Below are 27,594 nucleotides of genomic sequence, written 5' to 3' on the forward strand. Positions count from 1 at the left end.
CGGCTCCTCACTGGGAGAGACACCCAGGAATACTGAGTGCAATTGTCAGTGTCCCACTTCAGCCCAGACTGAGCCCCACCCTGGGTCCTTCCTATCTGTGCATTTCCCCAGTGTCCCACTGCGGAACATTCAGCCCCGGATATCCTGCAGAAGCAGCGCTGTGCAGCCGTGCGGCTGAGGCTCCTGACCCTTTGGCTGGGCCTCTGACCTCACAATGGGAGATGACATGCGCTGAAATCCAGCTGCAAACCCTTAAAGGAGCTGATAGGATTTAAACCCGGAGCACGGCCGCCTAAAGGGGAGGGGCAGAAAACTCGCCCAAAATGGCCATATATTAAGAGCAGAGATGGTCATCAATTGAAATGTTCAGACTTCCACTCTCAGTCCACGTCTGAATCCCCGCAGTGACTCGAGGTTTCTCTCTCCATGTGAACTGAACTGATTTCTCCACAGCCTGAAACAGATTAAAGATTAAACAGGAAATAATCAGATTGCACAACAGTGTAAGTCACATGCAGACTGGGGTTAATATTTCAATAATTACAGACAAATATTACCCATAAAAATGACTGAATCCCATCTACGCATTATTTTTTGCATTAAACATTAACAGAAACACTCACACGATACGCTCCAGACTTTTGCAGGTCAGTAAGAGGCGGCGGAGAGCGGAAACAGATTTGTCTGTGAAGGAGTTTGATCTCAGATCCAGAACCATCAGTGACCGGTTTGTACTGAGAGCAGAGGCGAGATCCTCGACACAAAAATCTGTGAGGCCGACATCACCCAGGCTGGGGATCAGAGAGAGAAATAACATGAATCAACCTTGTATTTATTAATAGCAAAATTACTGATTATAATAAATATCTAAAATTTCAGACATCCAGTTACTATAAACACAATCTCACACATTTTGGTAGTTACTTCAGTTGCTGTATTTTACAGTCCGGGTTACTCAGAGCCGCAGACAGTAGCTTCACTCCAGAATCTCCCAATTTATTATGGTTCAGGTCCAGCTTGGTCAATGACCGGTTGATACTGAGAGCGGAGGCGAGATCCTCAGCACCAGAACCTGTGAGACCGATATTATCCAGCCTAGTGATCAGAGAGAGAAATAACAGGAAACAGAGTAAATCCCCAACAAGTGATACAAACACTATTACTGACACTAATACTAATATACAGTGTCAGACATCCAGTTATTATATACACAATCTCACACAGTCTGGTACTTACCCCAGTTCCTGTAATTTACAGTCCTGGTTCCTCAGAGCCGCAGACAGTAGTTTCACTCCTGAATCTCCAAATTTATTCTTGTTCAGGTTCAGAACCGTCAGTGACCAGTTTGTACTGAGAGCGAAAGTGAGATGCTCGATACAATAATCTGTGAAACCGTTATTATCCAGCCTGAGATCAGAGAGAGAAAAAATAAGAGGAATCAGGGTTTATTAATAACACTATTACTGCTACTAATAATAATGCACAGTCTCCGGCTTTCAGTTATTATAAACACAATCTCACACATTCTGCTACTTACCCCAGTTCCTGTATTTTACAGTCCGGGTTCCTCAGAGCAGCAGACAGCAGTTTCACTCCTGAATCTCCCAGTTTATTATTACTCAGTTTCAGGACCGTCAGTGACCGATTTGTACTGAGAGTGGAGGCGAGATCCTCGGCACAAGAATCTGTGAGACCGACATCAACCAACCTGGGGATCAGAGAGAGAAATAACAGAAATCAGTGTAAATCCATAGGCCTAGAAATTCATTGTAGCCATTTTGGGGCGGTAAAGTCGGGCGGCCGCTAAAGTTTGCGCCCGCCGTCAAATCGAGGCCACTTCTCCGATATTCATTAGCTTCGCCCTAAGAGTTTGCTCGAGTGCTAAAACCGGCGCTGGACGCCTCTCTTTAGGCGCTAAGCCGGAGGTGCTGAGCGAGAGCGCCAAGGCCGGGCGCAGCGCAGGTGCGGCCATCTCGTGATTGACAGCAGACACCCTGGCGCCGGCCAGCTCTTAAGGGGGAAGGGTCGACTTGGTCTGCTGCCACGCCCTGGATAGTGGAGCCCTCCAGCTAGGCCTGAACACTGCTGCTGGACCCAAATAGCGCCTGAAGCCATGCAGAAGGCCCGTGAACGAGCGCAGCGCTTCTCAGAGCATGATCTGAGTGTGCTGGTTGGTGGTGTGGAGAAGAGGCGCCATATTTTGTACCCGGACAATGGCAGGAAGGCGCCGGTCCGCGCCTACCGGAGAGCCTGGAGGCATGTCACCAGCAAGTTGTCAGCCAACAGCGAGGTCCCCAGGACCGGTGTCCAATGCCGCAAAAAGTTTAATGACCTCACGCGGATTGTCAGGGTGAGTACCCTTTCCAGTGACCTCCTCATCCTTGCATGTGCACCTCACATTATGGGCAAAGGGACCTGAAAGCCCTAATGGCCAGCCCTCATCCAGCAGCTATGGGACAGGCATGAACATCAATTGCACATTCTGCACTTAACACACTGGCCAAGCTATTCCACCATGGGAGGCAGTGCACACAAGATCAGGGCAACACACTGGCCAAGCTATTCCACCATGGGAGGCAGTGCACACAAGATCAGGGCGACACACTGGCCAAGCTATTCCACCATGGGAGGCAGTGCACACAAGATCAGAGCGACACACTGGCCAAGCTATTCCACCATGGGAGGCAATGCACACAAGATCACGGCGACACACTGGCCAGGCTATTCCACCATGGGAGGCAGTGCACACAAGATCAGGGCGACACACTTGCCAGGCTATTCCACCATGGGAGGCAGTGCACACAAGATCAGGGCGACACACTGGACAGGCTATTCCAACATGGGAGGCAGTGCACACAAGATCAGGGCTACACACTGTACTTAGAGGCCATCCTTTCTCTTGCAGGCCAAGCTGGCCAATAATAGGAAGAGCCGGACTGCGACTGGGGGAGGCCGACCCCAGATCCAGCCGCTCACCAAGCTGCAACATCGCATGGAGCGCATCATGGGTGGCCGGGTGATTGGCCCCGTTGCATGTGGAGATGCCGACCCTGTTCTGGGCACCAATGGTAAGGACATCAACATTTGGACCTCTCTCGTCCCACTTGTGCATCAGATCTACATCCTTTGCCACTGTCCGACCAATGCGCTGAATGCCACCACTCATGCATCCCTCGCTGACGCCCTCTCCTCACTCTAAAGCTACTCTTGTGCCTTCCTGCTTTCAGATGGTGAGGAGGAGGTCCCTGAACTTGCCAGTGACAGCCCCTTAGAAGAGGAGGAGCAGGAGGAGCAAGAGGAAGGCGGCCCATCAGGGGATACCTCAGCAGTGGCAACCCATGCGAATGTAGGGGACACGTCTTCCCTGGAGGGGAGCGTGGTGGAAGTGTTGGAGGGGAGGGGAGCTCATGGGACCTGCGGCCTGCAGAAACGCAGGAGGGGGGTGCCAGCTCGGCGGCCTTCTCCCCAGAGGGGGGAAGGGTCGGAGGGGAGCCCAATTGCTGGGCCCAGCGGCATCCAGCAACGCAGGAAGGGTCGGCCAGCTCAGCAGCCTTCTCCCCAGAGGGAGAGTCCGGCCTCCAGTCCGGAGATGGTCCTCGCCGAGGAGATGGAATGCCTCGAGGACTTGTCCGCGCACTCGGAGCGCCGGCACACGGAGCTCATGGGGGTAGTGGCACGGTTGCCTGAGGCCATCGAGTCCCTCTCTCGGAGTGTCACCGACGTCGGGGCCTCACAGGCCATCAGTTTGGCGGAATTCGGGGCAGAGCAGGCAGCGAGTCGGGCGGCATTCGGGGCAGCTCAGGCAGCGAGTGGACAGCTGATCAGTGGTGCTGTGCAGTCACTGGGTGCTCTGATGAGGTCACTGAACAGGTCAACACAGGCACTCACTGCTGCCACACTCGCTGTGTTAGCCAGGCATTGCCAGGGCATCCGGCGCGCCGCAGCAGCACAGCGGTCTGTCCCTCGGCAGATTGGTGCGCATGCTGCAGTGCTGGCCCGGGCGAGTGCCAGTGTCTCAGGCGACCAGCGAGCACCTGCCATCCGCCAGCTTGCCCCCATTCCTCCAGCCGCCACTGCCACTCCCCCAGTGGAGCTTCCAGGAGCTGCTGCAGTGACTGATGCTGGCCAGCCACAGCTGCAGCATTCAACAGCCGCCCGCTCGACGGCCAGACCTCGACTAGGCTGACCCCCAAGGGCATCTGCCGTCAAGACATGTGCCCCTCTGGAGCCTGCCCCCAGCCTTGCAGCAGCCAATGGCCTTACTTTGAGGAGGAGCAGCAGGGCGGGCAGGGGCCACACAAAGATGGCCAAGGCATCGCCCTAGCGGGCCAAAAAGTTGAATGTGTGGCCAGTTGAGTTTGTTTTTTAAGGCCGAGAATTGGATGTTTGTTTTTTGAGGCCGAGAATTGGATGTTTGTTTTTTGAAGGCCGAGGATGTGATGTATGTTTTTTACGAAGGCCGAGGATGACGGCCATTTTAGTTGCACTGTTTTGTTAATCCTCTCCAGGTTGTGGGAGCGAGTAATGTGTTTGAGTGTTTTTTGGGGGTTTCGTCTGTTTTTGGTTTTCATGTGGGAAGGGCCCTGAGTTTGTACAATAAAGCATTTTATTTATTAACATTGTCCATGTTTGATCTTTCAAGTGTTTGTTGCCTTAACCGGCTGAGGGCTTGCGGAGCGGCTGCAATCATATTCTTTCATTGGCACAAGCCATTCCCTGACAAGGGCCCTAGAAGTGACGCTCAATAAGCCGCCGATGGGCGGCCCTTGGACCTTCTACCTCCCTACTGGGCCGGTACTCCTCCTCCTCCTCCTCCTCATGCTCCTCCTCCTGAGCTGGGGGTCCAACGTGAGGTGACAGTGCCTGAGTCCTGCGGATAGCCAGGTTGTGCAGCAGGCAGCAAACGACGACGAATTGGGAGACTCGCTCCTGCGAATACTGGAGGGCTCCCCTGGAGCAATCGAGACAGCGGAACCATTGCTTGAGGATGCCGATTGTTTGTTCTATGATGTTCCTAGTCGCTTGATGGCTCTCGTTGTATGCCTCTTCAGCAGGGGTCGTGGGCGCGCGGAGCGGGGTAATGAGCCAGGTACACAAAGGATAGCCTTTGTCGCCGATAAGCCATCCTCTTGGGTAAGGCTGTGCCTGGAACATGTCAGCCACAGTTGTCTGTCGCAGGATAAAGGCATCGTGGCTGCTGCCTGGAAAGCGGGCATTGACAGCTAGGATGCGCTGCCTGTGGTCACACACCAGCTGTACTTTGAGGGAATGGTAGCCCTTCCGATTGCGGTAATCCTCGGCATGCTCCAGAGGTGCCCGCAAAGCCACATGCGTGCAGTCAATGGTGCCCTGCACCATGGGGAAGCCTGCTATTCTTGCAAATCCCACTGCACGCTGCTGCTGCTTGTCCAGGGTCATGGGGAAGGAGATGAATTGATGTCTCCTTCTGAAAAGGGCTTCGGTCACCTGGTGGATGCAGCAATGCACGGCGAACTGGGAGATGTTAGCGATGTCCCCAGCAGTGGATCGGAAGAAGCCGGTGGCATAGAAGTTGAGAGCCACCGTCACTGCCACCGACAGAGACTTCCTGTGGATCAGCTTTGGCTGCAGATCTCTGGGAAGCAGCTGGCAGGTGTCTGCAACCACCTCCCTTCTGAATCGCAGCCTCCTTACACACATCGCGGCAGACATGGTCAGATAGGAGGACTGCTGGCGTTATACCCTGGGTGGGTAAGGCCTCAGTTGGCGACGCCTGTTGCCCCCTCTGCGTCTAGCCAGGGCTGCCACTCTCTCACGGCGTCTGTAAGCCCTTCTGGCATAAGGCTGAAAGTCAGCGTTGGCACCCAATGCAGCCTCCATTATATGCTGGCAAACACTGAGCTCTCAATGAAGGCAAAGATAATTGCTCGGCTCTGGCCTGAGCCAAAAATACCTGTCCTAGTGTTGGTCCAAACCAGTAAGCTCTCCTCCTTGGTCTCTCTCCAAAAAACCGTTGCACAAGAGTGAATGCTGCAAAATGGCTGGCCTTTATAGTGCAGGGTAAGTGCCCTTTAATTAGCACTCCCCGCGGTCCGCCTCAGCTGTGTACCGTTCCACTTCACAGTCGTTAGGGCCGCCCGGCGCACAATGGCCCGGCGCGAGTGAAGTTCCGGTTCGGGGCGCACAAAGGGCGTTGCACTAGTAAATGACGTCATGATCTGCGTGCGCAGCAGGGCGCGCTAAGACTTTGCACAGGCGCTAAATGTGTACTGAAGTTGGGGCGAGGCGCAGATCGCGCTGCGCCCGGGCGCTAAGCGCCTAGAGCTCGAGATCTACTCCTCCTAAGGCGCTAACGGCTTGGGCGCCCAACTGAATTTCTAGGCCATAGTGTTTATTAATAACACTATTACTGATCCTAATAATTATTTACAGTGTCAGACATCCAGTTATTATAAACACAATCTCACATTGTCTCTTACTTACTCCAGTTCCTGTATTTTACAGTCCTGGTTCCTGAGAGCCGCAGACAGTAGTTTCAATCCTGAATCTCCCAGTTTACTAAAACTCAGGTTCAGAACCGTGACTGACCGGTTTGTATTGAGAGCGGAGGCGAGATCCCCGGCACAATAGGCTGTAAGACTGACACCCCATAGACTGGGGATCAGAGAGAGAAATAACAGGAATCAGCGTAAATCCCCCAATGTTTATTAATAACAATATTACTGATAGTAATAATATTGTACATTGTCAGACATCCAGTTATTATAAACACAATCTCAAACAGTCTGGTACTTACTCCAGTTGCTGTATTTTACAGTCCGGTTTCCTCAGAGCCGCAGACAGCAGCTTCACTCCAGAATCTCCCAGTTTAACTTCCTTCAGTCTAAACACACAGCGGGAGAAACAAACTGCATGAAACCCTGGATCGGATATATTTTCTCTCTCGGATATTAGAGCAATCACTGAGATTTCTTCAGGAAATTAATAACCCGGTTTTCCTGTTATTGACAATGAATCTCACTCTGTCCAACTGCACATATATTCAGGGACTGTCAGTAAATGTATTTATTGGGCAGAAATTCGGCTCTCCACGGGTGAGTACGCACGGGGTGCTCACCCGTAGGCCCAATGGAAGTGCCGGTTCCCTGCATGCAACGCGCATGCATGGGAAACCGGCACTTCCGTTCCTCTGAACGAAGGGGTTCAAAGGTCGAACGCGTGCGCGGGAGAGGCTGCGCGTGCGCATTGAACTTCTTTTTTGTTACAGGTTTTCCCGGGGGGCTAAGCCTGCAGAAGTTAGACATGTAAAAAGCAGGCGTAAGGCCTGCTTTTTACAAGGTAAATGGTAAATTAATTAAAATTAAAACATTTTTTCCACAGGTTTATTATTTTTAAATACTTTAAAGCAAGGTAAGTTTATTTTTAGACCCATTAGAAAATAAAAATATTTTTTTCAAAAATTTAAATTATTGTTTGAAATAGTTATTTCATGTAATTTATAGTTGATTTAAAAAATGTGCTTTAAAAAAAAATTATTTGAAGATTTAGTGCTATTTTGGGGCCGTAGTATTTATAAGTCTTGACAGCACTTCCTGTCAGACTTATGAATGGAGCATTCCCTGCTCTGATTGGCTCCCCATGGCCCACGTGATCCCAGGGGATGCATCAAACTAACTGCGCCCCTGGAATACACAAGCACTGCGCGCCGGCAGCTGGACCAGGCCCTGGAATGGAATTCCACGGGGGCCCAGAGCTCAATGGCCGGTGCACAAGGTAAGTGCAGATCGGGGGCTTGCACCTGCGGGAAGCCCGTGACACGAATTTCTGGGCCATTAAATAAAGTGCTGTCTGTGTGAAGCCTTTAAATGTCCCTCAGTCCGGTATCATTCCCTCATGATCAGAATCAGCCTCCTATGACCGGCCCCATCATGTTTGGGGAAATTTATTTCATTTCTGCTGCTCCTTAAATTCCGGTGTTTATGGGAAAAGGCCAATGTTCCCGGAATTAATTGATAAAGCGGTGATTCCATATACTTTATAGTCTGTGCCTTATATTAATCTATATAATATCTCGGGGTGAGTTATATTGTGAAGCGGCGCTAATTGCTGCCTTATAATCCGCCCCCAGGGTTTAATGTAACAAGCAGAGTTTATACTGTCCCGTTACAAGTTTTAAATGTCCCTGAGCCCCTCGTTTATAGGGGAGCGGAGTCGCTCACTTAATTTCCCATTACACTGACTCTACATTTATTACAGTGTAACTGGCCCGACAGTTCTGGGGAATTTTCGGAAGTTCCCTCTCCAAGCGGGGCCGAACACCAAGGGGGCGGATTATGGGGAATTCCCAGGTTTACTGCCCCTGGTTTACCCCGCTGGCCAGTGTGTGTCTGTACTCCGGGTCTACTACCCCACAACACATAAGATTGGAACCTTTTTACCAGCAGATTTAATATCCTGAATGTCATTATTTTCTTAATATTACGGATGTGAATAATTGTAAACATTAACAGCTGAAAGAATTTTCGTTTCCCAAACATCCCAATCCAGGAAAACTCCCCAATGACAAGACACCTCCTAGACTGTATTGGATTAAATATGTAACTGTTAGTTGTTTAAACTTGGGTTTCTGTCCTGTTTCTGGTTAAATGATTGATGTGGAAAATATTTTAATTCATTTTGGCCTAGAAATTGGGTTTTGGCTTAGCCAGGGCTTTAGCGCCGGAAGTTAGTGCCGGCGCTAAGTCCCCCTGCGCGCGCCAAAAATTCAGTAGCGCCGCGCCCAAACGGCTGCCGGCGCTACTGAAGGGTCTTAGCGCCTGGAAAAGGGCGCTAACTGCCGTTTAGCGCCGCAATTCCGGCGCTGCGGCACCCGATGCGGTGCGGCAGGCTGGGGAAGTGCAGGCCTCCTCCTTCCGTTAAGGAGGAGCTGCCTGCACCCGGCCGCGGCCCGCGCAAATCTGTTTAAAAATGAGCCCGGCACCTCGGACAAGTGCCGGGCTTGCATCTGTTCCGGGGGGGGGGGAGAAGTCCGGGGAGGGAGCTGCGGGCAGGCGGCCGGCGGGAAAGCGGCCGGCCGCCGCGGGGCCTTTAATGCGCCGGCGCAAACACATGTTGGACTCTGTTGCCAGAGTCTTAGTCCTAGAAATTCACTAGCCTTAGCGCCGCTTTTGAGGCGCTAGAAGGACTAGTGCCAGAGTTATGGCCAGTTGAAAAATTCCCTGGGGACCTAAAGCGGCGTTCCACCGGTAGCGCTGCACCGGCACCGATGACATCATCGGTGTGCGCAGCGTCCCGGTTGCCATGCCGACGGGCCCCAGCGCCGAAATTCAGTTGCGGCCGCCTCGCCCGTGGCAGCCGCAACTAAGACTCTGGCAACAGAGTCCAACATGTGTTTGCGCCGGCGCATTAAAGGCCCCGCGGCGGCCGGCCGCTTTCCCGCCGGCCGCCTGCCCGCAGCTCCCTCCCCGGACTTCTCCCCCCTCCCCCCGGAACAGATTCAAGCCCGGCACTTGTCCGAGGTGCCTGGCTCATTTTTAAACAGATTTGCGCGGGCCGCAAACACATGAAGGAGGAGGCCTGCACTTCCTTAGCCTGCCGCACCGCATCGGGTGCTGCAGCGCCGGAATTGCGGCACTAAACGGCAGTTAGCGCCCTTTTCCAGGCGCTAAGACCCTTCAGTAGTGCCGGCAGCCATTTGGGCGCGGCGCTACTGAATTTTTGGCGCACGCAGGGGGACTTAGCGCCGGCACTAACTTCCGGCGCTAAAGCCCTGGCTAAGCCAAAACCCAATTTCTAGGCCTTAGTTGCGGCTGCCACGGGCGAGGCGGCCGCAACTGAATTTCGGCGCTGGGGCCCGTCGGCATGGCAACCGGGACGCTGCGCACACCGATGACGTCATCGGTGCCGGCGCAGCGCTACCGGTGCAACGCCGCTTTAGGGCCCCAGGGAATTTTTCAACTGGCCATAACTCTGGCGCTAGTCCCTCTAGCGCCTCAAAAGCGGTGCTAAGGCTAGTGAATTTCTAGGCCTTTATCTTTACTGCCGGCTTCTATTTTGTATTTGCATTCAGGCGTCCAACATTTTCAAACAAGACTTATTGTTATTAAATTATCAGACTCTCAGTGACCTGTAATTGCTGATCTGATAAAGACTGTAAAATCCCGACTTGTTCACAAGGATCCATTTTTGATTTAGCAGTACTTTGGGAATTACTAACCGATCCTGTTATTAATAGGCATATTTGTGTTGAACCTGCTTCTCTCAGGTTTAACTGAACTGCTTGTTTCCCTTCAATACTGAGCAACAACATAGTCCGTGACTGTTCTACAATCCACCCAACAGTTAGAGACAAATTAACAGTTACCTCAACACCCGGCATTTGTGCAGTACGGGTCCCAATCGTTGGAGTCCTGAACACTGAATGGAGCAGTTCTCCAGATCAAGGTGTTTTATTGTATCACAGAGTCCAATAACATGTGACAGGACTGCACAGTCAATCGGGGTCAATGTCAAGCCACTAAATGTAAGTGTTCCCACAGATCCTACTGTGGCCCGAGCCAGTGCTGTATTCTGAGATTCAAACAGGTAGTGCAATGTGTTCAGGAGCTTCTTTTTACCAGCTTCACTCTCCGTGTTCCCAATATGGCCTTCAATCTTCTCCTTCACCCAATCAATCACTCGGCAGGTGGTTTGATAAAGAAATGGACCTAGAAACTCCTCCAGGGTTTGAGCAGCCTGTGGGGAGGAGAGACCAGAAACAAAACGGAGAAATATCTCAAATCGCCCATCTTCCTTGCTGTGGGCTTCACTGAGCAGTTTCTGGATGTCCCCGGGATCTGGAGTCAGGAATTGTGCGAGTGCGGCTACAAACTCTTGGATGGTGTGGTGCGGGAATGTGTACACCACGCTCTGGACAGAAACATCTCTCTCCAAAAGTTCCATCATGAACCCAGACAGGAACTGGGAAGGTTGCAGATTGTATTTGATCAAATCTCCATTTCTAAATACAATCTTCTTCTCAGAGACTCCTGTGAAGGCCATCTCACCCATCTTCAGTAACACATCACGGGGGCTTTCAATCTCTCGGCTGTGGTTTTTCAGAATGTTGTAAATATAGTAGGAATATAGTTGGGTGATAGTCTTGGGAACTCGCTGCTGTTTCCTTTCTCTTTGTGTAAAGAAGGGGCCCAGTGAGAGCCCGAGGATCCGGCAGTAGGAAGGGTTGTAGCACATGGTGTACAGGATCTCGTTCTCCTCCACGTGTTTAAAAACAGCTGCTGCCACTGTCTGATCTTCAAAAAACTTGTTGAAATATTGCTTCCGCTCTTCACCAACAAATCCCAAGATTTCAGCCCAGAAACTGATCTCAGCTTTTTCCAATAAATGTAATGCAGTGGGGCGGCTGGTCACTAGCACTGAACATCCTGGGACCAGCTTGTGCTGTATTAAACTGTACACAATGTCAGACACTTCACACCAGTATTCGGGATCTGTGCACATGTGCTGAGGTTCTGTATTTCTCCGATTGTCAGCAAAATCGATCCTGTCCTTGAATTCATCCAGACCATCGAATATAAACAGCAATACCTCTGGATTCTTCCAGACCTCTCCCAGAATATTTCCAAAGTAAGGATACAGATCCAGTATCAGATTCCTCAGGTTTATTCTACAATTAATAGAGTTCAAATCCCGGAATTTAAAGCTGAAAACAAATTGAAAGTGTGGGTATATTTTCCCAGTGGCCCAGTCATGAACAATCTTTTGTAACATTGTTGTTTTTCCAATTCCCGGGACTCCGCTCACTGCTGCTGAACTCCCACATTTGGATTTTCTCGGGGAAAAACTGCTCTGGAACAATTGATCAGTTCGGATTTTCTCCAGTTCTCGTCTGAGATGTTTCTCTCTACACTCTTCATGGTCTCGGCCTCTTGCCAGCAGTTCCTGTTCAACAAGTGTCCGATCTCGAACAGTAGAAATGACCGTTAGCTCAGCGTATCGATCAACCAACCTGAAAATCTTAACCTTCTCCTTTATTAGGATAGTGTTCACTCTCAGTGTTTCAGTTTGTACCCGCAGTGTTTCCTTGTGTTTCTGTTGAACATCTTCAATTAAAACAGCCATAAATTTGTTCCTAATGTTAATTGATTTGACATAAAAGGAACTGCTTAATCCGATTCCACTATTCAGTAAACTGTTGCGAAATTTAATTCACAGCTTCAATATCGGTGTGTGTTGAAATTAAAATCAGCTAATGGAAATTGCGCCTGAAAATGAACAATGGCTGATAAAAGTTTCAAATCCTCATTTAATTCTATATATTTACTGAACATGGAGACTTCTATGAAGGTGATATTTTTCATCTGATGGTTAAACTATCCAGCCTGCCCTGTACTCTAGACATCTAATTACAAATACACGTACATACATCTTTGGTTGAGAAGCTGAGCATGCTGTTAAAAAGCATAAGGATCTTTGGTTTAATTAAAAGATGAATAGAGTAAAAAAGCCACAGTGTTATGTTAGACCTTTGTAAAACACTGGTTCGGCCTCAGCTGGAGTAATGTGTTCAAATCTGAACATCATATTCAAGGCAAGATATCAGGGGGCTGAAGAGTTTTATTAGAATGGAACCAGGGATGATGGAGTTCAGTTATGTGGAGAGTCTCGAAACACCGGAGCTGCTCTCCTTACAGCAAAGAAGGTTAAGAGGAGAATTGATAGGTGTTCGAAATAATGAAGTTTTTGGATAGAGTAAATAAGGAGAAACTGTTTCCAGTGGCAGAAGGGTCAGTACCCAGTGGACACAGATTGAAAGTGATTGGTAAAAGAACCAGAGGTGACAATTTTTTATGCAGTGAGTTATGATGATCTGGAATGCACTGCATGAAAGGGTGGTGGTAACGGGTTCAAAATAACATTCAAAAGAGAATTATACAGCTACTTAAAGGGGACAATACAGGGCTATGTGGAAAGAGTAGGGGACTGGGTCTAATTGGAGAGCTCTTCAAAGAGCTGGCAGAGGCACGATGGGCCAAATGTCCTCCTTCTCTGCTGTATCATACTATGATACTACTATAAAAAATTCTATTATAATTGTATCAGACCGTGGGCAAGTTACCTGGGTTATTGTTTTCACTGGGAGAGGGGCAGACTGTTATTGGAGAGGAGTTTCACCTTTATTTTATCAGAGCGTGGGCAGGTTATCTTGGATATTCTATGAAGTTCTAGTCAGCTGACCACAGGAAGAGTGTTTTTGCAACATTGAAGTTACTGAGGAGAATTAGAAATATGGTTATATGTGCCAGGAATTAAGACAGAGGAAAGGGCGTGAGAGTTGGACATGTATTGTTTGGGGGATGAGATATAGGATGTTGACATATTGATCCAAACATTGAAAGGAATACATTAAACAAATGATGGAAAGAGACTCACAGACTACAAGTATTTAATAACGGATCAACTGAAGGTCTGAAGTGAGGATTGAGAAGGGAAATCAGGTTGAGATTTTTCATCCAAAAGTAACAGAGAGGGGTTTATTTACCAGTGAAGGACACGGAAGGGGCAGTGCCAGTGGGGTCCAGAGATTATTGAACGAGTTCGGGTGGAGACACTGAGAGGAGCGGTATGTGGGTTGCATTAGAATGTAAAGAATAGGAGCAGGAGTAGGCTATTCGGTCCCTTGAGCCAGCTCCGCCGTTCAATAAGATCATGGCTGATATGATCTTGGCATCAACTCCACTTTCCTGCCTGTTCCCCATAGTCCTTAACTCTCCTGTAGCTCATATAACTTGTTATCTCAGCCTTGAATATATTCACTGACTCAGCCTCCACAGCTCTCTGGGGTAGAGAATTTCAAAGATTCACGACCCTCTGAGAGAAGAAATTTCTTTTCATGTCCATCTTAAATGGGCGTTCCCTTATCCTGAAACTTTGTCCCCTAGCTATGGATTCTCGCATGAGAGGAAACATCCTCTCAGCATTTACCCTGTCAAGCCCCCCTCAGAATCTTATATTTTACAATAAGATCACCACTCATTGTTCTAAGCTCCAATGAGTATAGGCCCAACCTGCACAACCTTTTCTCATAAGACAACCGTTTCATCTCAGGAATCAACATAGTGAACCTTCGCTGAACACCCGCCAATGCAAGTGTATCCCTCATTAAATAAGGTGACCAAAACTGTGCGCATCACTCCAGGTGTTGTCTCACCAACGCCCTGTACAGCTGTAGCAAGACTTCCCTAGTTTTATACTCCATCCCCCTAGCAATAAAGGCCAACATTCCATTTGCCTTCCTAATTACTTGCTGTATCTGCATGCTAATCTTTTGTGTCTCATGTACGAGGACACCCAAATCATTCTGTACCACATCATCCTGTAGTCTCTTTACATTTAAATAAAATATTGCTTTTCTATTCTTCCTACCAAAGTGGATAACCTCACATTTTCCACATTATACTCCATCTGCCAGATCCTTGCCCACTCATTAACCTATCTATATCTCTTTGCTGACTCTTTGTGTCCTCCTCACAACTTGCTTTCCCACTTATATCTGTATCATCAGCAAATTTGGCTACACAACACTCGGCCACTTTATCCAAGTAATTAATATAGATTGTAAATAGTTAAAGCTGATTTCTGTGGCACCCCGCTAGTTACAGTTTGCCAACCTGAAAATGACCCATTTATCCCAACTCTCGGTTTTCTGTTAGTTGTCCAATATTATATCCATACTTATATATTACCCCCAACAGAGTGAGCACTTACCTTGTGCAGTAATCTTTTATGTGGCACCTTTTCGAATGCCTTTTTGAATTCCAAATACAATCATCTACTGGTTCCACTTGAACCACCCTGCTCATTACATCCTCCAAGAACTCTAATAAATTTGTGAAACATGATATCGCTTTCATAAAACCATGTTGATGCTGCTTGAGTATATTATGATTTTCTAAATGTCGTGCTACTGTTCGCTTTATAATCGATTCCAGCATTTCCCCAATGATAGATGTTAAGCTAACCGGCCTAAAATTTCCTGACTTCTGTCTCCCTCCTTTCCTGAATAGGGGCGTTACATTTGCGGTTTCCCAATCCACTGGAAACTTCCCAGAATCAAATGAATTTTGGAATATCACAACCAACGCATCAACTCTCACTGCAGCCACCTCTTTTAGGACCCTAAGATGCAGGCCATCAGGTCCACGGGGCTTGACAGCCTTTAGTCCAAATAGTTTGTCTCGCACATTTTCTCTGGTTATAGTGATTGTTTTGAATTTCCTCCCTCCCTTTTGCCTCTTGGTTATGTACTATTATTGGGATGCTTTTAGTATCTTCTACCGTGAAGACCGATACAAATTTTTGTTTAAAGTCTCTACCATTTCCTTGTTTCTCATTATTAATTCCCCAGTCTCATCCTCTGAGGGGTTATCGTTTACTTTATCTACTCTCTTCCTTTTTATATACTTGTAGAAGCTCTTACTGTCTCTTTTTACATTTCTTGCTAGTTTACTCTCATAATGTATTTTCTTCTTCTTTATAATTTTTTTGTCATCCTTTGCTGGTTTCTATAAAATTCCCAATCATCTGGCCAAGCACTAATCTTCAGAACATTGTACACTTTTTCTTTCAATTTGTTACCATCCTTAAACTCCTCAGTTAGCCACGGATGGTTCTTCTGTCTCGTAGAGTCTTTCTTTCTTAATGGAATACATATTTGTTGAGAGTTATGAAATATCTCTTTAAATGTCTGCCACAGCCTATCTACCGATTTGCCATTTAATCTATGGTCCAAGTCCACTTCAGTCAATTTTTTCTTCATTCCATTGTAATTGCCTTTATTTAAGTTTAAGACACTAGTTTCAGACTCAGGTTTCTCATCCTCAAAGTGAATGTGAAATTCTATCATGTTATGATCACTTTTCCCCGGAGGATCCTTTACTATGAGATCATTAATTAAGCCTGTGTCATTACACTTTACCAGATCCAAGACAGCCTGTTCCCTGGTCAGTTCCACGACGTAGTGTTCCAAGAAAGCATCCCAAATACAATCTATGACCTTGTCCACAAGGCTACCATTGACAATTTGATTTGTCCCATCGATATGAAGATTGAAATCGCCCATGATTATTGTAGTACCTTTCTTACAAGCCCCCATTATTAATTGATTTATACTCTGTCCTACAGTGTAGATACTGTTAGGGTGCCTATAGAGTACTCCCACCAGTGACTGTTTTCCCTTTCTATTCGTTATTTCCACCCTATCTGATTCTACATCTTGATCTTCCGAGCCAAGATAATTTCTCACCATTGTACTGACCTCATCTTTTATTAACAGAGCGGCCCCATTTCCTTTTCCTTTCTACCTATCCTTCCTGCTGTGTGCCCTCGACTCACAGGGAAATGACAGCACCTTGAGCTAGTTATGTTAGGTTATCTGTGCTCCTCCAGCTCTATCCTATAAACTGTCAGAAAAGTGGTGGGGAGATATGGAAATAGAAATTGGAGGACTTCAAACAATAGTTCCAATGTAGCACAGAATATAAATTAGGAAATTGGAGGCGCATGTATCAATGGTAATACAGTAATCATGGGGGAATTTATTCTACATACGGACTAGGGTAAACCAAATTTGCAGTAACAGTGTGGAGCACGAGTTCATGGAATGTATACAAGATAGTTTTCTTGATCAGTATGTTGAGGAATCAACTTGGGAACCGGCTATTTTAGATCGATTATTGTGCAATGAGAAGCGGTTAAATAATAACATTGTAGTAAAGGGGTTTTTAGGGAAGAGCGACCATAATATGATTATAATTTCATATTGAGTTTGAAAGTGAATTAGTTACTTCCGAAACTAGGGTCTTAATCTAAACAAAGCAACCTGCATAGGTATGAGAGGCGTGTTGGCACAAGCAGATTGGTAAACTACTTTAAAAGTTATGACGGTAGACAAGCAATGCTGAGCATTTAAAGAATTAAAACATAATTTACAAAAAAATATAAATTCCGCCTGTAACTCTTGCCAAAAAACCTTAAATATGTGTGCCCTAGTCCCTGTACCATCAACTAGTGGGAACAGCCTATCTCTGGCTAGCCTATCCAAACCCGTCATAATCCTGTACACCTCTATCAAATCACCACTCAACATCTTTTGCTCTGATGGAAACAAATCCAGCTTCTCCAACTTGTCCTTGTAGCTGAGATCCACCATCCCCATTCTATTCTATTCCCATTGTCCAGCGCTTGGTCCCTAGCCTTGTATGCTATGGCGCTTCAAGTGCTTATCTAAATGCTACTTGATTGTTGTGAAGGCTCCTGCCTCTACCACCCTTTACCATTCTGGTAAAATCTCCTCAGCACCCTCGAAAGGACCTTCACATCCTTCTTATAGGGTGGTGACCAGAACTGGACGCAATACTCTAGTTGTGGCCTAACCTGCGCTTTATAAAGATTCAGCATAACTTCTCTACTTTTGCACTCAGTACCTCTATTTATGAAGCCCACGATTCCATAAGCTTTGTTAACCTCAATATATCTCAATATCTCAATCTCAATATATCCTGCCACCTTCAGGGACATTTGCACGTTAACTCCCAGGACCCGCTGTCCCTGCACACTCTTTCAAACTGTGCCATTAAGTGTGCATTGCCTCTCCCTGTTCCTTCTGACACAATGCATCACCTCACACTTCTCTGCATTAAATTCCATCTGCCACTTGTCATAGAGTCATAGAGTTATACAGCAGAGTAAGAGGCCCTTTGCCCCATCGTGTCCGTGCCAGCAATCAAGCCCTGTCTATTCTAATCCCATTGTCCAGCGCTTGCTCCCTAGCCTTGTATGCTGTGGCACTTCAAGTGCTTTTCTAAATGCTACATGATTGTTGTGAGGATTCCTGCCTCTACCACCCTTTCAGACAGTGAGTTCCAGAAACCAACCACACTCCTGTTGAAAAAGTTTTTCCTCAAATCCCCTCAAAAGCTCCTGCCCCATACCTTGAAACTATGCCCCCTGGTTATTGGCCCCTGCACTAAGGGGAGAAGTTCCTTTCTATCTAACCTATCTAGGCCCCTCATAATTTTGTACAACTCAATCAGGTCTCCCTTCAGCCTGCTCTGCTCTAAGGAAACAACCCCAGCCTGTTCAGTCTCTCTTCATATAACTGAAGTGCTCCAACCCAGGTAACATCCTGGTGAATCTCCTCTGCACCCTCTCCAATGCAATCACATCCGTAAAAGTAGTTTGGTGATCAGAACTGCACACAGTATTCCGACTGTGGCCTAAATAGCGTTTTGTACAGCTCCCTCATAACCTCCGTGCTCTTATATTCTATGCCTCGGCTAATGAAGGAAAGTATCCCATATGCCTTTTGAACCATCTTATCTAACTGTCCTGCTGCCTTCATGGATCTATGTACATGCACACCAACGTCCCTATGAGCCTGTCCTTCCTAGGGTCCTACAGTTCATTGTGTATTTCCTGGCCTTGTTAGTCCTCCCAAAATGCTTCAACTCACACTTTTCAGGGTTAAATTCCATTTGCCACCGTTCTGCCCGTCTAAACATCCCATCTATATCGTCCTGTAGCCTGAGGCTTCCCTCCTCGCTATTTACCACTCCACCAATTTTCGTGTCATCTGCGAACTTCCTGATCATACCTCCTACATTCATATTTTAATCATAAATGTACACTAAAATCAGCAAAGGACCCAGCACCGATCCCTGTGGTACACCACTGAACACAGGATTCCAGTCCCAAAAACAACCTTCGACCATCACCCTCTGCCTCCTGCCATTAAGCCAATTTTGGATCCAATGTACCAAATTGCCCTGGATCCCATGGGCTCCGACCTTCCTGACCAGTCAACCATGTGGGACTTTGTCAAAAGCCTTCCTGATGTCCATGTAGACTATATCAACTGCACTACTCTCATGCACACACATAGTTAGCCCCTCGAAATATTCAAACAGATTGGTCAGACATGATCTCCCCCTGACAAAGCCATGCTGAATATCCTTGGTTAATCCCTGCCTCTCCAAGTGGAGATTAATTCTGTCCCTCAGAATTTTTTTTCAATAATTCCCCAACCACTGATGTTAGGCTCACTGGCCTGTAATTCCCTGGTTTATCCCTACTACCCTTCTTGAACAATGGCACTACATTAGCTGCTCTCCAGCCCTCTGGCTGCTCCCCTGTGGACAGCGAGGTTCTGAAAATTTGTGTCAGAGCCCCTGCAATCTCCTCCCTTGCCTCACACAGCAGTGTGGGATACATCCCATCAGGTCCTGTGGATTTATCAATTTTAAGCCCGCTAGAATCGTTAGTAACTCCTCCCTCTCAATGCTAATTTGTTCAAATATATCACAACCCGCCTGCCTGATTTCTATGCCTACATCGTCCTTTTCCATAGTGAACACAGATGCAAAATATTCATTTAAAACCTCACCTACATCTATTCCAACTCTACACACAGTTCGCCACTTTGGTCCCTGGATGCACTTGAAGAATTCCGCACCCTCTAAGCCTTTCACTCTCTGACTGTCCTAATAAATATTGGGGAAGTTGAAATCACGTACTATTATTACCCTTTTATTTCCCTGGTTATCCTCTTGCCCTTAATCTTCTATATATATATAAAAGGATAGATCTGTCTGTCTGTCTGTCTGTCTATCTGTCTGTCTGTCTCTGTCCTTCGGTGTGTCTGTCCGGCTATACACTCGAAAGTTATAGAGCGTACCTACACGTGCGTTACGTCCAAAGAAAGCTTACGATTCCAGGACGGTCGTAAGCATATTTACTTTTCGGTCGGACAAAAATTGTTCGCGCGTTATACAAAAAACCTTCAAAATTCCACTCATTATCCACTCATTAGCATTGATTGACTGACGTCAAGGTCGACCAATCCTGTGCCGTCATGATTGACCAATCCTACAGTTCAGTCACCTGATGGTTGGCCAATCGCTGCATCTGTGGGCGGGACTAATCATTTTGAACTCAGGCATCGGGCAGCTTCAACTACTTCCAGCTCAAAATCTGCTAAACCAGCTTCGAAAAAGTTAGTATCTCTTGTAAAAATAACATAACATTTACCAAAAACGTTTTATAAGTACTTTCACTTTCATCTTTGAAGGTATTAAAAGGTACAAATGTTGCCCGGCAGCAGATTCACAGAGGGACAGAGAGACAGGGCCCAAAGCCTGGGACTCGATTTAAACCGCCCGGCCCAAAACAGCCCTGGCAACGCGGGCCCCCCCCCAGCTAGTATACTTATATACTTATAAATTTCCGTGGGATTTTCCTTTATTTTGCCTGCCAATGTCTTTTCATGCCCCTTCTTCGCTCTCCTAATTTCGTTTCTAAGTACCACCCTGCACTTTCTATACTCCTCTAGGTTTTCCACTGTTTTCAGTCCTTTGTATCTGCCAAAATATTCCCTTATTTCCTAATCAATTCTTGTATATCGCTTGACATCCAGGATTCCCTGGGTTTATTGGTCCCACCCTTCACCTTTACAGGGACATGTTGGCGTTGTATTCTCTCTATTTCCTTTCTGAAAGTCTCCCACTGCTCTGATGTGGATTTTCCTACAAGTAGCTGATCCCAGTACACTTTGGCCAGATCCTGCCTTATCATATTAAAATCGGCCTTCCCCCAATTAGAGCCTTAATTTTCAGTCGTTCTTTGTCCTTTTCCATGACTACCTTAAATCTCACTGAATTGTGGTCACTGACACTTCTACCACTTGCCCGGCTACATTCCCTAGAATTAGCTCAAGTACCGCCCCCTCTCTTGTAGGACTTTCAACATGCTGGCTCAAAAAGCTCTCCTGGATGAACATAAGAACATAAGAAATAGGAGCAGGAGTAGGCCAATCGTCCCCTCGAGCCTGCTCCGCCATTCAGTAAGATCATGGCTGATCTGATCCTAACCGTCAATCTACTATCACAGAACCATCTCCTGAATCTAACAGAATTAGACACACAAAATAGGAGCAGGATCAGGCTACATGGCCCCTGGGGCCGCTCTGCTACCCACAGGGCCATGTCCAATCCGAACCTAGACTCATGTCCAAATTCCTGCCCACTCCCCGGAACCCTTAATTCCCTTTACTTCTAGGAAACTGTCTATTTCTGTTTTAAATTTATGTAATGATGTAGCTTCTACAGCTTTATGGTGCAGCATATTCCATGGACCTACCACCCTCTGAGTGAAGTAGTTCCTCCTCATCTCAGTTTTGAAAGAGCAGCCCCTTATTCTAAGACTATGCCCCCTAGTTCTAGTTTCACCCATCATCGGGAACATCCTCCCCGCATCCACCCGATCCAACCCCTTCACAATCTTATATGTTTCAATAAGATCGCCTCCAATTCTTCTGAACTCCAATGAGTAGAGTCCCAATCTACTCAACCTCTCCTCATATGTCCATCCCCTCATCCCCGGGATTAACCGAGTGAACCTTTTTTGTACTGACTCGAGAGCAAGTATGTCTTTTCTTAAGTATGGACACCAAAACTGTATGCAGTATTCCAGGTGCGGTCTCACCAATACCTTGTACAACTGAAGCAATACCTCCCTATTTTTATATTCTATCCCCCTAGCAATGAAAGCCAACATTCCATTGGCCTTCTTAATCACTTGCTGCACCTGCATACTAACCTTTTGAGCTTCGTGCACCAGGTCCCCCAGATCCCTTTGTACATCAGTACTTTCCAGTTTCTTGCCATTAAGATAATAACTTGCTCTACGATTTTTCCTGCCAAAGTGCATAACCTCACACTTTCCAGTATTGTATTCCATCTGCCAAATCTCTGCTCACTTACTTAGCCTGTCTATGTCCCCTTGCAGGTTTTTTATGTCCTCCTCACTCACTACTTTCCCTCCAATCTTAGTATTATCTGCAAACTTTGATATGTTACACTCGGTCTCCTCCTCCAAATCGTTAATATGGATTATAAAGAGTTGGGAACCCAGCACTGACCCCTGCGGAACACCACTAGTTACTGATTGCCAGTCTGAGAATGAACCATTTATCCCAACTCTCTGCCTTCTGTTAGATAGCCAATCCTCTATCCATGCCAGAATATTACCCCCAATCCCGTGATTTTTTATCATAAGCAATAATCTTTAGTGTGGCACCTTGTCAAATGCCTTTTGGAAGTCTAAATACACTACATCCACTGGTTCCCCTTTATCCACCCTATATGTTACTTCCTCAAAGAACTACAGCAAATTTGTCAAACATGACTTCCCCTTCATAAAACCATGCTGACTTTGTCCTATTCAATTATGATTATCCAAATGTCTTGTTACTGTCTCCTTAATAATGGACTCCAAAATTTTACCTACCACAGATGTTAGGCTATAGTTTCCAGCCTTCTGTCTACTGCCCTTTTTAAATAAGGTTGTTACATTAGTAGTTTTCCAGTCTGCCGGGACCTTTGCTGAGTCCAAGGAGATTTGGAAAATTATTACCAATGCATCCACAATCCCTACCGCCACTTCCCTCAAGACTCTAGGATGTAAGCCATCAGGTCCAGGTGATTTATCCGCCTTGAGTCCCATTATTTTACCGAGTACCACTTCCTTCGTGATTTTGATCGTGTTTAGCTCCTCCCCCCCTTTAGCCCCCTGTTTGTCCAGTGTTGGGATATTCTTAGTGTCCTCTACTGTAAAGACTGATACAAAATATTCATTCAGTGTTTTTGCCATCTCCATATTTCCCACCATTAATTTCCCGGCCTCATCCTCTAAGGGACCAACATTTACTTTAGCAACCCCTTTTCTTTTTATATAAATATAAAACCTCTTACTATCTGTTTTTATATTTTTTGCTAATTTACTTTCATAATCTATCTTCCCTTTCTTAATCAATCTTTTTATTATTTTTTGCTGTCATTTAAAGTTTTCCCAATCCTCTCTCCTCCCACTAGATTTGGCTACCTTATATGCCCTTGTTTTTAGTCGAATACTATCCTTAATTTATTTACTTAGCGATGGATGGCTGTCTTTTCTTTTACACCCTTTTCTTCTCAGTGGAATATATTTTTTTGGAAGTTGTAAAATAACTCCTTAAATGTACACCACTGATCATGTATCGTCTTATCCTTTAATCTATTTTCCCAATCCACTCTACTCAATTCCGCTCTCATACCTTCATAGTTTCCTTTATCCAACCTTCTCACCCTCTAATTGAATATAGAATTCAACCATGTTATCGTCACTCATTCCAAGGGGATCCTTTACTAGGACATTTTTAATTAATCCTGTCTCGTTACACAGGACCAGATCTAAGGTTGCTTGCCCCCTGGTCGGTTCAGTTAAATACTGCTCAAGAAACCCATCCCTAATACAGTCAATGAACTCATCCTCAAGGCAGCCCTGCCCAATTTGATTTGTCCAATTAATATGATAGTTAAAATCCCCCATAATTATAGATGTTCCCTTATTACAAGCCTCAACTATTTCCTGATTGATACTCCGTCCAACAGTGTTGCAACTGTTCGGAGGCCTATAGACTACGCCCACTAGTGTTTTTTTCCTCTTATTATTCCTTACCTCCACCCAAACTGTTTCATTATCCTGATCTTTGAGCCAATATAATTTCTCTGTATTACAGTGATTCCTTCCTTTATTAACATAGGCATCCCACCTCCACATCCTTCCTGCCTGTCCTTCCTGATCGTTAAATAACCTGGTATGTTTAATTCCCAGGCATTGTCACCCTGCAGCCATGTTTCTGTAATGGCCACAAGATCATACCCATATGTAGTTATTTGTGCCATTAACTCGTCTATTTTGTTACGAATGCTACGTGCATTCAGATAGAGAACTTTCAAATATGTTTTGTGACACTTAGTTCCTGCTTTTGCCCTTTTTATTACTTTACCTTTTACTCCATACCTTCTGCTCCTTCCTGACACGCTCTGGTTTTTAATTTCCCCACTGCTACCTAATCTATGACCTTCTCTGTTGTCATTTTTATTATTTGATCTCTAGGAACCTCCCCCCCACTAGTTAGTTTAAAGCCCACTCTACAGCCCTAGTTATATGATCCGCCACGACTCTAGTCCCAGCACTGGCCAAGTGAAGCCAGTCCCAACGGAACAGCTCCCTCCTGCCCCAGTACTGGTGCCAGTGTCCCAGGAAGCAAAACCCATTTCTCCCACACCAGTCTTTGAGCCACGCATTTAACTCTCTAATTTTATTGGTCCTACCCAAATTCGCTTGCGGCTCAGGTAATAATCCAGATTATTACCCTGGAGTTTCTGTTTTTTAATTTGACCCCTAGCTGCTCATACTCCTTTCACAGAACCGGCTTCCTAGTCCTAGCTACGTCGTTTGTAGCAACATGGACCACGACAACTGGATCCAACCCCTCCCACTGCAAGTTTCTTTCCAGCCCAGAGGAGATGTCCTTAACCCTGGCATCGGGTAGGCAACACAGCCTTCGGGACTCTCGCTCTCGGCTGCAGAGAGCTCTATCTATCCCCCTAATAATACAATCCCCTACCACTATAACATTTCTATTTACTCCCCCTCTTGAATGGTCCCCTGTTCCACGGTGCTGTGGCCAGGTTGCTCATCCTCCCTGCTGTCCCTGCTCCTGTTCCCACAGGGAGTAAGAACCTCGAACCTGTTGGACAAGAGCAAGGGCTGCGGCTCCTCCAGCTCTACCTCTTGGATCCCCGTGCCTGCCTCACTCGTAGTCACACTGTCCTGTCCCTGACCATGGGCTACATCTGAATAAATTAACTTCATAGGTGTGACCACCTCCTGATACACAGAGTCCAGGTACTTCTCCCCCTCCCTGATGTGTCGCAGTGTCTGAAGCTCAGACTCCAGCTCATCAACACAGAGCTGGTGTTCCTGTAGCAGCAGAAACTTGTCACAGATGTAATCACCATGAGCCTCAATGGGGTTCACCGGCTCCCACATCTCGCAACAATAACACATCACCTGCTCCATTCTATGTAATTAATTACATTTTTTATTGTTAGTTATGGACACCCTCTGCCAGATTTTAGATGCTAGTATCCCCTTTAATTAGTTGCATTTAAATTAAATCAATCCCACTCATTACACCAGTTAAGTGGTTTACCAAAAGTCACTCTGCACCAGAAAGGCCTTATTAATTACAACCCACAGAGTTAAAGTTTGAAAAGAGCACCTAACACCCCACTTACCCTAACTCACACTTACCCAAACTCAGAGCACTCTTTGATGACTCGCACTCAGTGCTTGCTCGCACTAGGACTGGTCTTTATATCCTGTTTGTTTGTTTACAGCCAAATGAGTCACCCCTGCTGATTGGTTAGAAAAGTGGATTCCACTGCCTTCTGTGCCAATTTACTGCTACTGCAGTGTAACCTTGTTTTACTCTTCTTAAACCAACAGAATCCCAATTATTTAACTTTTCCCCTTTACTTAAACTGCTTAAGTAATCTTATCAAGAATGATTTAAAGAGAAATAACAATTAAAGAACTCTTACACTTACCCAAACTGAGAGCACTCTTTGGTGACTCGCACTCATTGCTTGCTCGCACTAGGACTGGTCTTTTTATACTGTTTGTTTGTTTACAGCCAAATGAGTCACCCCTGCTGAACTTTAAGAATTCCGCACCCTCTAAGCCTTTCACACTCTGACTATCCCAGTTAATATTGGGGAATTTGAAATCCCATACTATTATTACCCTATTATTTCTACACTTCTCTGAGATTTGCCTCAATATCTCTTCCTCTATCTCCCCCTGATTGTTTGGGGCCCTATAGTACATGCACAACAAAGGGCTTGTCCCCTTTTTCTTTTTAAGTTCTACCCATATGGCCTCATTAGAGGGACCTGCTAAGATATCATCCCTCCTTACATCCGTAATTGACTCCTTGATTAATATTGCACCACTTCATCCTCTTTTACACCGCCCTCTGTCACGCCTGAAGCTTCTATACCCCGGAATATTGAGCTGCCAGTCCTGCCCCTCCCTCCACCATGTCTCTGTGATAGCAACAATATCATACTCCTATGCATCCATCAACACCTTCAATTCATCTGCCTTACTCGCAAGACTCCTTGCATTAAAATAAATGCCATCCTGCCTTGCCTTATTCTATTGTGCCGTTACATATTTGCTCTGCCTTACTGGCTGACTTGTTTATCCCTCTATATTTGGCTGTGCATCACCCCCTTCTGTAGCTCCAATCTGTATCCCATCCTCTGCCAAGTTAAATTAACCCCCCGCCCCCAACAATACCAGCAAACCTTCCCGCATGGATGTTGCTCCCGTTCTGGTTCAGGTGCAACCCGTCCGACTTGTACAGGTCCCACCTACCCCAGAAGCAGACCCAGTGATCCAGGAAACTAAAGCCCTCCCTCCTGCCTCAACTCTTTTGACACGCATTCATTTGCGCTATCCTCTTATTCCTATTCTCACTAGCACGTGGCACCGAGGTCCTGCTTTTTAATCTGCTACCTAGCTCCCTAAATTCTTGTTGCAGGACATCATCCCTCTTTCTACCTATGTCGTTGGTACCAATGTGAACGATGACCTCTGACTGTTCACCCTCCCCCTTCAGAATGCCCTGCAGCTGTTCAGTGACATTCTTGACACTTACTCCAGGGAGGCAACATACCATCCTGGAGTCACGTCTGTGGCCACAGAAACGTATATCTGTTCCCTTTACGATAGAATCCCCTATCACTATTGCCCTCCCACACTTTTTCCTCCTCTCCTGTGCAGCTGAGCCACTCATAGTGCCACAGAATTGGCTCTTGCTGCATTCCCCTGAGAAACCATCTCCCCCATCAGTATCCAAAACGAAAATTCTGTCGGAGAGGCAGATGCACCCAGGGGACTCCTGCACTACCTTCCTAGTTCTTTTACTCTGTCTGGCAGTCACCAATTTCCTGTCTGCCTGTGCACTCTTTACCTGCGGTGTGACCACCTCATTAAACGCACTACCCACGAGTATCTGAGCTTTCTGGGTGCTCCACAGTGACTCTTGCTGCAGCTCCAGCTCCGAAACGCTTGTTTCCAATAACTTCAGCTGAAGACACTTCCTGCAGATGTGTTCACCCTGGACACCTAAAGTGTTCCTGACTTTCCACATAGCACAGCAGGAGCACTACATGCAGCCGAGCTGCCCTGCCATGTCCTATACTTAATTTACTCCCTTTACTTCCTTTAAATTAAAGAATATTAAATACACTAGGGACCTTACTTCCCGTTAATCACTACTTACTCTAAACTAGCGACCTTACTTTGACTTTAACGTCTGGACTGTAGAAATACTCACCAGGTCCTACTTATCACTTTGCGCCTTCCCTGGTTGTGACGTCACTTTAGCGGTTTCGCAGTTGTTGTTGTTTGACTGCTCCCGCTCTCAGGCTCTTTCCTTGCTGTAAATGTCTGATTATTCTGCTAGCCTTTCTAAGTCCTGTTGCAGTAGATTGATATCATCATCACTGTTTGCCACACCCCCAAGTTTTTTGTCATCGGCAAACTTAGAAATTAAGTATTTCAATAACCAGGTCATTTATGGATATATCAAAAATAGCAGTGACCCCAGCACTGATCCTTGGGGAACGCCACTGTCTACCATCCTTCAGTTTGAAAAACAGCCAT

General features: G+C 46.4%; 2 protein-coding genes across 2 annotated transcripts in view; both read right to left on the reverse strand.

Annotated features, from left to right (window-relative positions):
- Positions 1 to 380: 380 nt before the first annotated feature.
- LOC147092664 (NACHT, LRR and PYD domains-containing protein 14-like) lies at positions 381 to 1,525 on the reverse strand. The gene is made up of 5 exons (XM_085975659.1): positions 1,485 to 1,525; positions 1,237 to 1,407; positions 925 to 1,095; positions 631 to 791; positions 381 to 454 (listed from the first exon to the last, which is right to left on the reverse strand). Exons 1-5 carry the CDS (start codon positions 1,523 to 1,525, stop codon positions 381 to 383), a joined length of 618 nt encoding a protein of 205 aa, XP_085831785.1.
- An 8-nt stretch (positions 1,526 to 1,533) lies between these two features.
- Positions 1,534 to 27,594, reverse strand: part of LOC147092665 (NACHT, LRR and PYD domains-containing protein 12-like) — a 37,029-nt gene continuing 10,968 nt past the window's right edge. Inside the window, exons 5-7 of the mRNA XM_085975979.1 lie at positions 10,343 to 12,080; positions 6,776 to 6,862; positions 1,534 to 1,708 (exon numbers count right to left, since the gene is read on the reverse strand). Coding sequence (XP_085832105.1) covers positions 1,534 to 1,708; positions 6,776 to 6,862; positions 10,343 to 12,080 — 2,000 coding nt within the window. The remainder of the gene's footprint in view (positions 1,709 to 6,775; positions 6,863 to 10,342; positions 12,081 to 27,594) is intronic.

This window comes from Somniosus microcephalus, unplaced genomic scaffold (assembly GCF_052327205.1).
Source record: "Somniosus microcephalus isolate GS21.2 unplaced genomic scaffold, FLI_Smic_1.0 unresolved_chr2, whole genome shotgun sequence".
Lineage (NCBI taxonomy): Eukaryota > Metazoa > Chordata > Chondrichthyes > Squaliformes > Somniosidae > Somniosus > Somniosus microcephalus.

Coding starts and splice junctions, on each gene's coding strand:
- LOC147092664 (XM_085975659.1), bottom strand. CDS start 1,525: ATGTGTGAGATTGTGTTTATAATAACTGAAAGCCGGAGACT. Junction 1,408..1,484: donor ATAACTGAAAGCCGGAGACT/GTGCATTATTAT, acceptor CTCTGATCTCAG/GCTGGATAATAACGGTTTCA. Junction 455..630: donor GACCTGCAAAAGTCTGGAGC/GTATCGTGTGAG, acceptor AATCTGTTTCAG/GCTGTGGAGAAATCAGTTCA.